At 28.6% G+C, this 13731-nt stretch overlaps 1 protein-coding gene across 2 annotated transcripts in view; it reads right to left on the bottom strand.

Moving 5' to 3' along the window:
• The window catches only part of LOC119599798 (homeobox protein 5), a 28586-nt gene that overhangs the window by 12184 nt on the left and 2671 nt on the right, over window positions 1-13731 (bottom strand). For both annotated transcript variants that reach the window (XM_037949670.1, XM_037949669.1), the window contains one exon: window positions 7987-9175. In XM_037949670.1, the coding sequence (XP_037805598.1) occupies window positions 7987-8086 (100 nt within the window). In that variant the 5' untranslated portion in view covers window positions 8087-9175. The remainder of the gene's footprint in view (window positions 1-7986; window positions 9176-13731) is intronic.

Raw genomic sequence — 13731 nt, 5'->3', positions numbered from 1 at the left:
CTTATGATCCAGATAATTCAATTAGAAACTGAAAAACGATACCAAAAATACATCTTGGAACGTTTAAGTACAGATCCTTATAACAAAAAATATTATTTTTAGATACCCTATGGGTTCTATTAAATTCCAATATTAAATTTTGGTTTTATCTCTGGAAAAAGAGTGAAAACATTACAAATATAGCCAAAAATCGCCATTTTAATGATATTACATGAAAAGAGGGTACAAATCCCCCAAAATTGTGGACCAAATGGGTCAAAAATATATCCATGCGGTGGATAGTTACCCCTTAAAAAAATATTAAGCATAAAACCATGCGATTCTAGAATTTGTGTATCGTATAATATGATCAAATATGAAATACAGGAAAAATTCGCATACTTTTGTGAAGTAGTTTCATGGACTTTTTTTAAAAAAAGCACAACTAATTTAAGTAAATGTAAAGTTTTCAAGTTTTAAGGGGCGTGATATCAAAACTAAGGACTATGTAGACAATATAACAAATTAATTTATTTATTTTCCACACAAAATATATTATTAAATTTGGTTTTTTTTCATAGTTTACCTAAATTCGAATACTTATGAGAGACACTGTATATGTATATGTCTATTGTTGATAAAATTATTGGGAAATATTAGCATATAAAATTTCTAACATTTTCAAAAAAGAACCATATGTATATCCTTCATAAATTAAATTCATTGTAAACACATAAATGTAGGTTAACATATGTTCGATCTTTATCAACTTGTCTGGTGTATTATTTTGTTTTTTTTTTTTTTTTATATAATCAAATATATTTATATAAATTAATATCCTGTTACATACATACATACTTTTTCTCTTCATATACATACATACATACATATGTACATACATTTTCCTAGCCGAGTAAAAGTAATTACGTAATTGGATTGTGTAAATAAAGTTTTGTCGGTGGTGAGACACAAACATATGGTTATAATTTATGATTTATTCTCCTTTTTCATTTACATATTTTGATTTGCGTGACATTTAGTTGAAGCAAAGATAAATAAACTAAGTAAATAGTATTCGTTTACAAATCGATTATACATTAGACCGACTCACACTGTATGGAAATTCAAATGGTGTTTTTGTTACCCCTCTCATAATTTACCTTACTTTGAGTTTTGATTATTCCCAAAAGAAGGTATTTTTTTTTTTTTTTTTTTTTTGATATTTTAGTATTTTTTAAAACAAAGGTGTATTAAACATAATCGTGTCCTTAATATTAAGGATAACTCAACTTCTATTTTTTGTGTGTCGGTCTTTTATTCATAATATTTTTTATAGTTATGGGTCTGTTCAATAACTAAAAGTTGTTACTAATTTTCACAAAAATATTTCAAATTTGTATTGAAATACAAAAACAATTTATGATAATTTGTAACAATTATTTGTTATTGAACATACATTATATAATACATTACTCTAAAAACATTTATTAGGATAACTAAAAACTTTTATATAGAAAAAATTTCGACTTTAATTTAATATAGAAAAAATAAATTTAATGACATTTTTTAAATTTAATAAGAGTACATTAAAATATTTCCGATTTATTATGATCAAATTCAAATTACATATATCCCTCAAAATCTCAACTTTATAATATTCTTTAATCGGTCATAAAAATATAAATCTAAAACTAAATAACATAATAATAGTACAAGAAAATTTGAAATCAAGTTGTAGACAAATTTTAACGGAAGTAACAAAAAAAAAAAACAAATTTTAGAGTTGTAAAAAAAAAAAGAAAATTTCATTATTAAAAATTTTAGTTAGACATTCATTCATAAATTTAACAAACATTTTGTTCAATAACAAATTGCTTCTTGTATAAAAATACAAATATACAAATGTATGTATATGCAACACTTAAAATTACCCTTGTCAGGAAGGGTATATTCCTCCCCAAACTTATACAATCATTCATTCTATCTTTTCAAGTAGCTAATATTCTCAGTTACTTTCTGTATATTAATGGGATGTACATACATATGTACTATATATAAAACACACACACAAATAAACATAAACCTTAAGTCATTAGGGTGGATGTCTACATTTGTAGATGCATATTAAATTTTAAAAAACTTACTTTTTTAGAAAAGTGTTTTTTTTTACTTTTTGTGACCTTTTTTAAAAATTTTGAACCCAAAAGAATTTTTATAATTTGTGTCAAAATAATTTTCTCTTTTGTGGACCATCATAATTTTTATATAACAATTTGTATATAACAAACACATACAAACATAATACATATATATAAGTAAGTACATACATATGTATATACCAAGTTCACGTATATTATTGATTTCTATATATAAATACATACATATCGTCCCCTGAAATGCAAAAAAGGAGTAATAACAAAAAAAAACTAAAATCTACTTTTTGATTAAAAGCGAGTCATTACATCAGCATACATGTTATCACATATTTTTAGAACTCTATTGTCAAAAACACCGATTTTGTTAAACTGAAATTCAAAAGTGCGTAACAATAGATGTATATTAGTTATTTCTACAAGTCCAACAGACTTGAAAAGCAACATATTATACAAAGTCTTGTCAGTAGATTTATATTCAAACGTTTTTTGGAGTTGGGAGATCATGCATGTAAGAACAAATGATTTTTATAACAAAAAAGTTTTCATTAATGTAGTTTTTTTTTGGATTTCCTGTAAAATTTTTCAAAGTGTTGTTTCGCCCTTTTGCATTTTAGGTGAAGATACATATGTATGCATGTATACAAATAATAGTTGTTGTGATTGAGACGAATAATAAGTATAATATTTTTAATATACAAATGCCTGTTACATTTTTTTGGCAAAAGAATTTAAGTTCTCCTACAAAGAATACATTTTAGTATCTTTACTAAAAAATAGAAAATCATATTAAATAAACTTAGGGAAAAATTAGATATTTAATTTCAAAATCAACTCAAATATGATAAAATATTAACACTGTTTTTGATTGATATATGGCAATTCCATGAAAAGGTAAATAAAAAAAATTAAAACTTTTGCCTTTTTGAAGATAATTAAACAAACAAATTTTTATCGATCAATTACACAGGCCGACAAAATTTAAAAAAGTCGAAACCCTGAGACCAACTTAGGCATTTCTAAAGGATTGAGCCGTTCAGATATTCTTCATTACATCTGGGATTTGAGATATTATTTAGAAAATGTCGAATCAGAAAGTGATTTGGAGTCTATTGGAACATCCTGATAGATAGGCGTGGAACCAGATTCGAATTTAGCGCCATGCAGCCGATTTTCATAACGAATAAAATTTCAGAAAAACACTTAAAAGTCCATAACTCACTTATATATTATGATAATATTTGGTATAAATAAATTTTATATGATCATAAATCCCACCCCATAAGTCGCCATATAACACATGTTTTTTTTTTTATTTTTACCAATAAATGGTTAAACATGGATAGTACATAAATATCGGACATGCCCGACTGCACTTTCCTTTTTATACAAAATATATACTACTATACATATTATAAAACATAAAAAACAAGAGAAGTGTATCACGTATGATATTCAAATACAATATATGTTCACTATAAAATTATCTTAATTTTTTTTAAATTTTGAATCCCTTAGGGCCAATCTTTAGGTGAAAGATTAGCGATTAAATTAAAATTAATCCTCGAAAGATGTTTTTGAGTACTCAATTAGTTAATTTTGTTTGCAAGTTTAAGCGCCCAATGGAGGTGGTTTAATCTTAAGCACGAAATGCAAAAGTGTAAACAGCTGATGCAAAAAAATTAATAAAATTTTTATAAATATAAACATTAAAATGTTCTATTTATTGATTAGTATAAATTATGGACACTTCAAAATACATTTTTTTGTTTTTAATTTAAGTTTTCATTAATTTTCATATTAAATTTACTATTGTCTTCTTCTTTTTTATAAAATATGCATTGTTTTGATAACAAACAGTGACATTTTCTGTTGTTTTGTATGGCAACACTGCGAAGTTTAATCTTGTACTCAAAAACATCAAAGGGGATTAACATAAGATTAAATTTATTTTTAGATTAACTAATCTGATTATTAATTGGCATTTGATTACCATCTCAAAAACCTGCTCTTAGTATAAGAAATTAAAAAACACCTACACAATTTCCAGATTTTCGTATATTTTTACATCTATGTACATATTTTAAAAAAACTTCCTTTTTTCACGTATGATATCCTCTTGTATGTATGTATGTACATATTTTTGAAAACAAGTTTCCGAATGGAATGAATTTTTTCCAAATATGGTAGTTTCCAAATGGAACAGAATGACAAAATTATTTTTCAACTACTCCTATTTTTACAAAATCTATGCCACTCTGTAGTCATACAAATTACAATAACGATGCTATAGAATTTCCCAGGATATTTACACGATTATAAGATGATAGATCAAGAACTGTGCAAAGTGAATTAGTTCAGTCTTTAATATCCGATTTTCTTCCATTTACATTTACTGAAACAGATTAAGTTACTGAAATATTATTAGTTGAAGACAATCTTTAAAATAGTTCTTTATAATTAATATCCAATGGATTCAAGTATATCTAATAAAAGATAGTATTGAGTATAATTTGCATTTACTAGACCTAACCTGACAAAATCAATTAATCGATCCAAATGATCTTGTTACATACTACGTGTTACAAACAAATACAAAAAACGCCGGTATCGAAAGTTGTTTATATACATATGTACATACTATCTACATACATTCATATGTATGTACATATATACATATATGTAGAAAAGTGGTGAGAAGAGAGATAGAGAAACAATAACAACAAACACATACATATTCGATAAAGGTGAGGTGAATTTTTGTATCACAACAAAACATTTATAAAAACATTTTATTTTTAATGCTACATTTTGTTTATAAAAAACTTATAGGTACCTAACTTGAAATAAGCCGGTTATTGTTGTTTTTACGTTAATAACGGGCTAATTTAGTTTAAAGGTTAATATTAAAAAATATGATGAATTACTTAAAAACAAATGAAAAATAATATAATATTGAGATTTAGGTATAATTAATAAATTAAAAAAATATGTGTATATGTACCAATGTATGTACATAGCTATTGCAAAATTTGACAAATCAATTTTGTTTTTAAGGTACATATTTTGAAATTCAAAACTTAATAATAATAATAATAGGTATGTACGTATATACATACATACATATGTATATATTTACTAGATCTTATTATGCAATAAATAATATTAAACAAATTCAAAAAGAAATTAAAATTAGCTTTGAAAACTCGAAATATGTTTTAAAATACGTACTTATGCTATCAAAATCAAATTATGCTCTTATAGGAAAAAAATTACAAAATTCTTAAGTTGTTCTGAAACGTGTAAATTGAGTCCCAGTGTCAGCTTCCTATTACAATAAATAATTTTGCAAAAAATGGCAACAACAGTTATCATTGACAGTAAAATTGTGGATTTAATTTATCTGGCAACTGCATTGTGTAAATGTACTTGCTCTCGTTATAAACTAAAAGAGAACAAGTGTGCGTAGAAAAGAATTAACGAACGCAAAAGGTACACACATATGTAGGTATATACATAAAGAACAACGAATATCGATTATTCAAAACACAGCTGACGCTTGTGGATGTAAATACACACAGATACAAAACGTCTAAGCAAGTTGCATGTATGGTGGTGTTGATGGATGGTTGTTGGTGAATGAAAGAGGGATTAGGGGAGAAATGTATATGTACATAGGTATAGAATAGAAAAATATTAAAAACACTGATGAAACAAGAAGCCATAAACATAGACAGCAAGTAATTTTATTATAAACAATTTCATCGTTTTATATTATTTTGTTTAGTTTCTTGTTTTTTGCCATAATGCAGCCAGTGAACAACCCCATTATAGAGCACTAAAGACAGCAGCAGTAGTTGTAGAAATAAAACAAATAGTCAATATTTACAGATCCATTTTGAGTAGCGCATTAAAAAACATTCACTAAAACATATGAATTATACAGTGTTGAAAAAATAATAGGGAGATCGAGAACTTTAAAACTTTCAAAAATTTGTATATCGCCTTATTAAGTTAATTATATCCTACACCACCATAGTGGGGGTGGTTCGCCCGGCTGGCTGTACATGTACGCAAGGTACAGGCCGCAATGTTCAAGATATTTTGATGAAATTTGGAACATACATGTCTCCGGATTGTATTATAAAAGATTTGAATCCTGAAGATATGTACATATATGGAATCTTCAGAAAACTGATTTCAGAATACAGACAAACAGAGGTATGGACTCGTGGTTGTTGCAATTTTCGAAATGTTGCAATAACCGACCGCTAAATTTTATTTAATTTTAAAATTTTCAAATGTTTAGGTTTTCAACTCATTTAATAATCAAGAAGATATAGAAACGAGAAAAAATTAATATACATATTTGTTATTCGTTAAAAAAATATATAGATTTAGTTTAGTAACTTTCCGAATTCTACGTCCCTTTCTAGATGTAGTTTGATATAGACTTCAGATCAGATTAGAAAAAAGTTTGTCGACAGAAAAACGCAATGAAAGAATTCCTGCAGGTCGTTAATATATGACTTCGTGACCTTCATTGAGAAGAATTTATTTTGTGAACAGTACAAGTTTTTGACAGTCTCAATTTGTTTAAAATTTCTGATTTTTTACAAACTTTATTTACTTCACTTTACTAAAACAAAGCTTAAATACACTCGCAGGAGAAAATGCATAAATTAACATTTTTGAGCATTAAAATAATATTAAATTTTTTTACAAAAAAGTTGCTGCTATAAAGACCGTAATATTAAAAAATAGACTGCTGCTCAAATCGTTGCATTAATAGGTAGTTACACAAATCGAGGACGCACTGTATACGTTCATATATATGCACATTAGGGGGTCACGTGGATCACTATAAGACTCATTTCGAAAAAATCGAAAATATTTTATTTATCAAAAATTATACTGAGGTCAGTGCCTGTGTTCTGTAACTTTCGAATCGGCAAAAAATTCGAAAAACATATAATCGTCTTGTTTAAAACAGGGTGAACACACGTAATTCAAATATATGTTGGTTAATTGTAATTTGTTTAGTTTAAAAATTATTTGAATCAAGCAACTAAAAAGTGGAAGACTAATATTTCAATATTTTTTTTCTCGACTCGAAAGTTACAGAACACTGCACAGGATTAAATTATAAAATATGTATTATAAAAATTAATTTTAGAAAAGTTTTAAATTACGGTTTAACAATTTCTAATCAAGTGTACCCTCATGCAGTTTATAATATTGGCAAAATATGTACACAAGTTTAATGTACATATATGTATATTACTATTATTTTCTCCAACACTGTATGTAAACTCAAAGTACATACACAGATACTCGTGGTTTATAAAAATACACTCTACTCTCTTCTCCATCAAATATACAAACAAACAAATCTAAAAAGCTTACGTTGGACATTGTACGGGTTTCATGGATGCCAGGCCGGGTATTACTTGAATTATTTTTTATTTATTTATTTATATGTAGGTACATATATATTTTGTTGTTTTCGTTATAGTTAAATAAAATAATCCAATGACATCAAAGTCATGTACATATGTATATACATACGTATGTATATATTTACATATGCATGTAAATAGATACAAATACAATTTATTTAATTAACGTATCACGCGACAATACCGCACCACCTAAATGAATCTTAAAGTTTAAGATACTTTTGATAAAACACTTTAAAACAAACCAATTCTATTTTAAAAACTTACGATGTTTAAGAAAATTAATTCGAAAAAACTAATATTTTTTCTGCAAACACACACATACTTAAATTCTAAAATAACATAGATACATCCATACATAGTAAATGTACATACATATTGATATTTCAACTTACCAATATGTGTGTCCTCAATGTGTTGGATTAAATCACCCAAACTTGGAAATGTGATTCCGCAGCCATTAAATTTACAAATGTTGAGCAAAAAGACGGCCATGTCCCTTCTAAAGCAGACTGCGGAATCGCCGACAATTGCTGCGTTATTTGCTCTTCGACCGCACAAAAAACAAAACTTATGTCCGACGTTTGGTCGCTCGGTCGGTCGATCTGCTCCTCGTTAGCTGTTTGTTCTATTGCGAGTTGATTTTGATGGTTGACTGTAGTTGTTTCTTTTTGCCTGTTCTATGCGATTCTGTTATTAACTTGACTTGCTATTCCACTCTTTCACACACTCTCTCTCTCTCTGGAACGTTTACTAAGTGGTGAATTACGTTGAACGTGTATATTGGTGTTGGTTTGTTGACGTTGTATTTAATACAATATTGTTGTCTCTTTTTAACGCTAGGCGTTTGTTGCTTGAATTTCAACTTTTGTTGTTGTTTTTAAATACTGTTGGTTACGTTGCTAATTCTAATTTGGCTTTTATACTTCGCTCTGTTTTTTGTTTTCTACTTTGTTATACCTTCTTTTTTGCTTTCGCCGCAACTCACACATTCAGACGGCCAGGCAGTATGTTTTTTTTGTATTTCTACCTTTATTTTGACCGCTTCATGTAAACAACCAGACAACCGCTGTTTTTAAAGGTGTTTTTGTATAACTCTCACGCAATAATTAGTTCTCTTAAAATTGCAGCTCTCTCTCTCTTTTGTATCTATGAATGGTGTGAGAGTGTATTGTTCATTACACCTGAAAGAACGGTTGTGGTGAATTTCAAAGTGCAACTTCTTCAACTTCATATGTTCAAGTTTTTTAATTGTATTGTTGTTCTTTGCCTGCTTGGCTGCTTATTTTCTATTGCTGTTGTGGAGCATTGTGATTATGACTACGATGATAATGATGTTTTATGATTATGTTTGAAATTGTGGTTTCCTAACTTTTGGTTTGCGCCATCATTGTTGCTTGGCCAATTTTTTGTCGTTCTCTTTAAGTTTATTTTGTTTATAAGTTGTATTATGGGTACTACGTTCGAATGGTTGGTTTTTGTTTTTATTTGTTGCAAATCCAATTCCACGTTGCTAATTTTGCAATTAATATTTTACCGGTGGGTTTTTGTTAGTACATAAATTGAATGTTGTCAAATTTAAATCTGCAAGAAAGGGAAAATTTTATAGATTTTAATAAATAGGTACATAAATAAACAATAATTACCTATAACAAATTATTTATATGTGTATATTAACTCAAAAAACCTGCAACTCTTACCCCTACTTTACAAACTATCAATAATAACTGATTATTAACGTTCAAATATATTTAACTTGCTAAAGTGTTAGTTTTCTTCTCTGCCTAATCTTATATAGGTACGTACATCTTGTCATTAAAATACATAATAGATACAACCTAAAAGAAAAATACCTAATTCCTTTAACAGGCAACAAAATAGGTAATCCACCTGCCTTTATACTAACGTTCATAAACATAATTATCCTATTTGTTTTATTGTTGTATCTGGAATTCCACAAAACTAGGCTAAGAATAACATACTATTAATTCTTACACCTAACATGCAGTCATAGTCATACACAGAAAGAAAAATCGCATACTAAATTACCATTTTTCTCAACCTTAAACTAAAACGTATGTTCTTAAATTTAAGAACGATTAAAAATCCTTAAAAAAGTCAAACGTCTCAATTTTCAAAATTATTTATGCAAATACATTTCGACAAATCTTTAAAAAATAAAAACGTACAACTTCATCACCTTTTTATCTAAACATGAATATGTATTTATAAAAAAAACCTCTAAAAATTACGATTTCAAACATTATGGTACATTCGTTTAATTTTTTATTTTCGGTTTTTTATACCATTCACCTTTGTGAGAAGGGTATATATTAGGGTGATCGATTATTCGACATTTTCCAAAAACCGGTTTTCGAATAGTTCGAATAGTTGACATTTAAAAAAAACCGGTTGATATTATTCAAATTCAGAAAAAACCGGTTAACCGGTTTTTCATTATAAATAAAAAAAAATATATTTTAATTTGAAAAACTTAATGTTTATGTTTAAATTTGATTAATAAAACATGGCCCGAAATGATTTTTAACAATTTAAAAGATTATAACTTTAGATCTAGTCGTTTGATTTACATTATTTCTTTAATATAAAAAAATTAGAAAAAAAGTGGGCACTTCTGTTAAACATAAGGTACTATGTAATCCTAGCTTATTTTAAAAGCCCGGTTTAGGAAATTTGCATAGGCATTCCAACACTTCCATAAAATTTCAGCCGTAAATTAATTATTGTAATTGGAATATAATCTTAAGATTGATAAAATTTTATCAAACAGTTATCAATTTTATAAATAATTTTTTTTAATTAGTTAGGAAAATCAAAAAGTTTTAACCAAAGGAGCGGTAGAAAAATATGCAATAGTTCCTCGACTCGAATATTTTTAAAATTTAGACGGGCTGTATTATTATTTCCTTAAAAATTTCATTTAAATAATCTTTGAATACAAAGCAAATAAAAGTATTCGAAACCGGTTTTTAAAAAGTGAAAAACCGGGTTGTTCGATATTTGAAAAATCAACATTAAGAAAAAACCGACACTGGTAAAGCAGAAAAAACCGGTTTTAAAAACGGTTGAAAAATCGAGTCGATCACCCTAGTATATATATATTTAAGTTTATCATTGCGTTTGTAATTTTTACAATATCATTTTCCGAAACTATAAAGTATATCCGTATACATATTGCGAGTCCTCATAGATAGCCGAGTCCTGTTTGTCCCTACGTCGGCCTTATTTCACAGTAGTTTGTATTTTTGTTAAAAGTCTATAAACAGCTAAACGGATGTACCGATTTTCGTGAAATTTTCACAGTATCTTAACATCCGACACATTCATACGAGTATATATGTAGATAAGGATAGATCCATATAACCCCGATTCATTCTGTACATTATTCATTTAACACCAACCAATTTCCAATATTAGTCCCACAGTCACATTGTGGAGTATCTGTTGTTTTTTTTCGGCAACAGCACCCAACTTATCCTGAAATTTAGATTTCACCGTGTGTCTGTCCTTTAATAAACATTCTCTTCCCGCTAGTTTGGGTTTAAACTCCCAAAGGGGCCACAACAATAATTTGGACAAAACAAAATCCGAAACTCTGCTCTGTGGGCTACTGTTCCCGTGGCACCGAATGTCGAAACGCTTTACGTGAATACCTGCCGTGTTGGCCTTATTTCACGGTGGACTTTTTCAGCCACTAGCTGAGTTTTGACGACTCACCACCGCCCCTTTGTGTATCTTACACGCAGGTGGCAATTTGCCAGTTCATATACAAGCACTTTGCTCAAGTACTAGAGCTATCCAATCTCTTGCCATAGTAACCCCGTTGAGGAAAAACAGGTATCATGAGACAATCTCAATCAAACCCCGGCAAAGGAAAAGCCAATCACTAGTTAATTGACAAGACTTTATACAATGACCTACTGCAATAAGTTGAGAATGTTAAAGAGTAAACTCTAGGGTGATCGATTATTCGACATTTTCCAAAAACCGGTTTCGAATAGTTGACATTTAAAAAAAACGGTTGACATTTTTCAATTACAGAAAAAAGCGGTCAACCGGTTTTTCATTGTAAATATCAAAATCTATTTTAATTTGAAAAAAATAACGTTTATGTTTAAATTTGATTTATAAAACTTGCGCCGAACTTTAGATCTAGTCGTCTAATTTACATTATTACTTTAATGTAAAAATGGATAAAAGTGGGACACTTTCGTTAAACATAATTAACTATGCTTATTCCAAAATCCCTGTTTAGACAATTTACATAGGCATTCCATAATATTTTAGCCGCTAATTAATTATTGTAATTGGAATATAATCTTAAGATTGATAAAATTTTATTAAACAGTTATACCAATAAATATTACAAATAAAATTTGTTAATTAATTAGGAAAATCAAAAAAAGTTTAATAAAAGGTGTGTTAGAAAAATATACTCTAGTTGCTGGACTCCAATATTTTTAAAATTTAGACGGGCTGTTATTTACTTCAAAATTTAATTTAAGTAATCTTTGAATACAAAGCAAAAAAAGTATTCGAAACCGGGTTTTAAAAAGTAAAAAAAACCGAGTTATTCGTTATTCGAAAAATCAACATTTAGAAAAAACCGACTCTGAAAAAGCATAAAAAAACTGTTTTAAAACTGGTTGAAAATCCGAGTCGATCACCCTAGTAAACTCCAACACACACAACCATGACAACGCCAACGTCTCAAACAAATCGAACGCCACTCCAACCACCACTCCATCCGACATCACCGCAAATATAACAAGTATCCCATGGTACATCGCACACCAACGCATACCTAATCTTTACATTATCAGCTCAAATCCAACATTATATTATTCCACAGCCTTTCCCTGTGGATTGTAACATAAACTTATCCCGAAAAATTATATTACACTGTGCATCAATTGTTTAAACAAGTGCCCCTTCCTGCGAATTTGGGTTTAAACCACAGCCACTACGTGGATCCCGAAGGAACCTCAACCAACAGACTAACAGAGGATACATTTGATCATCACCAGTTTATAGTGCCGGAAGACTAGAGGTACTGGTAGCACTTCTTCATTCCAGAATTGCAATGCACCAAGGTGGGATCTATCATCAAGGAAACATGGCTTGGGGGGAGGTTCCCGTGGTACCAGACTATACAGTTCTCAGGTTCGACTACAGGTCAAATTACTTCAAAAAGGCCGGGGATATAATTGACCACCAGTTTATGGCGCCGTCAGTCTAGAGGGGTTTTCAGAAGCCCAAAGATATCAGCGAGATCCGAATCTTTAATAAATCTATCAGACATGCTTTCGAGAAGATCGCTATTTGAAATCGGCGAAATCGGTCCATAAATAACGGAGATATGAGCTTTGTTAGACTAAAATTTAACACCAGTTAGTTTTAGACACTAATGAACAAAATAAGACCCATCCAAACAAAAACGATATTTTTTGGACACCTCTAATCTACATTCATACATGTTTGTAGATAAAATTTTAACAATAAAGGTGTGTTCAATTTTTAAGAAAGATGATTTAAAAAAATTTTTAATTTTTGCACATTTTATGCAAAAAGTGAATAAAACCCATTTTTCCCTTTAATCAAATTTTTAAAGTTTAAAGATTGTTCAAAACGGGTTAATAGGTAGTAGTTTAAAATATATTTTTATCATAGTAGAAAAAATAAAGGTATAGCCGTTCTCTCTTTTTGTAGCCATATTAAACTTCTGACGTTTGGGCGAATTATTATTTTATTGCTTAAAATCGTGCTACCATATCTACCTTAAAAACCTATGTTTTTTGTTTACTTTTATATTTCTTTTTCAAATGACTGTAAAAAATAATTTTTCAAACATAAATTAAAAAATATTATAAATAAAACAAATAACCCGTGAGATTTCAAAATATAAATCAAATAATACTATCTACCAAAGTCTGTTGCTTCCAAATTTGTGTGTCGGGAGATGCTGGCCAGCATTATATGGGAGTTTCAACATACCATCAAAGAAGAAAGTTGCTGACGTCTTTGTTCTAGAGAATATAATTTTGTTTAATAAATAGCGAAAATGTTCTGATCAATCTTATATCGTACTAATCTAGCAGCGCTCACGATATTTGATAGTT

Source organism: Lucilia sericata, unplaced genomic scaffold (genome assembly GCF_015586225.1).
Source record: "Lucilia sericata isolate MDLA Ls3-8-SP2 unplaced genomic scaffold, ASM1558622v1 Contig000089F_arrow, whole genome shotgun sequence".
NCBI lineage: Eukaryota > Metazoa > Arthropoda > Insecta > Diptera > Calliphoridae > Lucilia > Lucilia sericata.
This window is presented reverse-complemented; position numbering and strand designations above follow the sequence as displayed.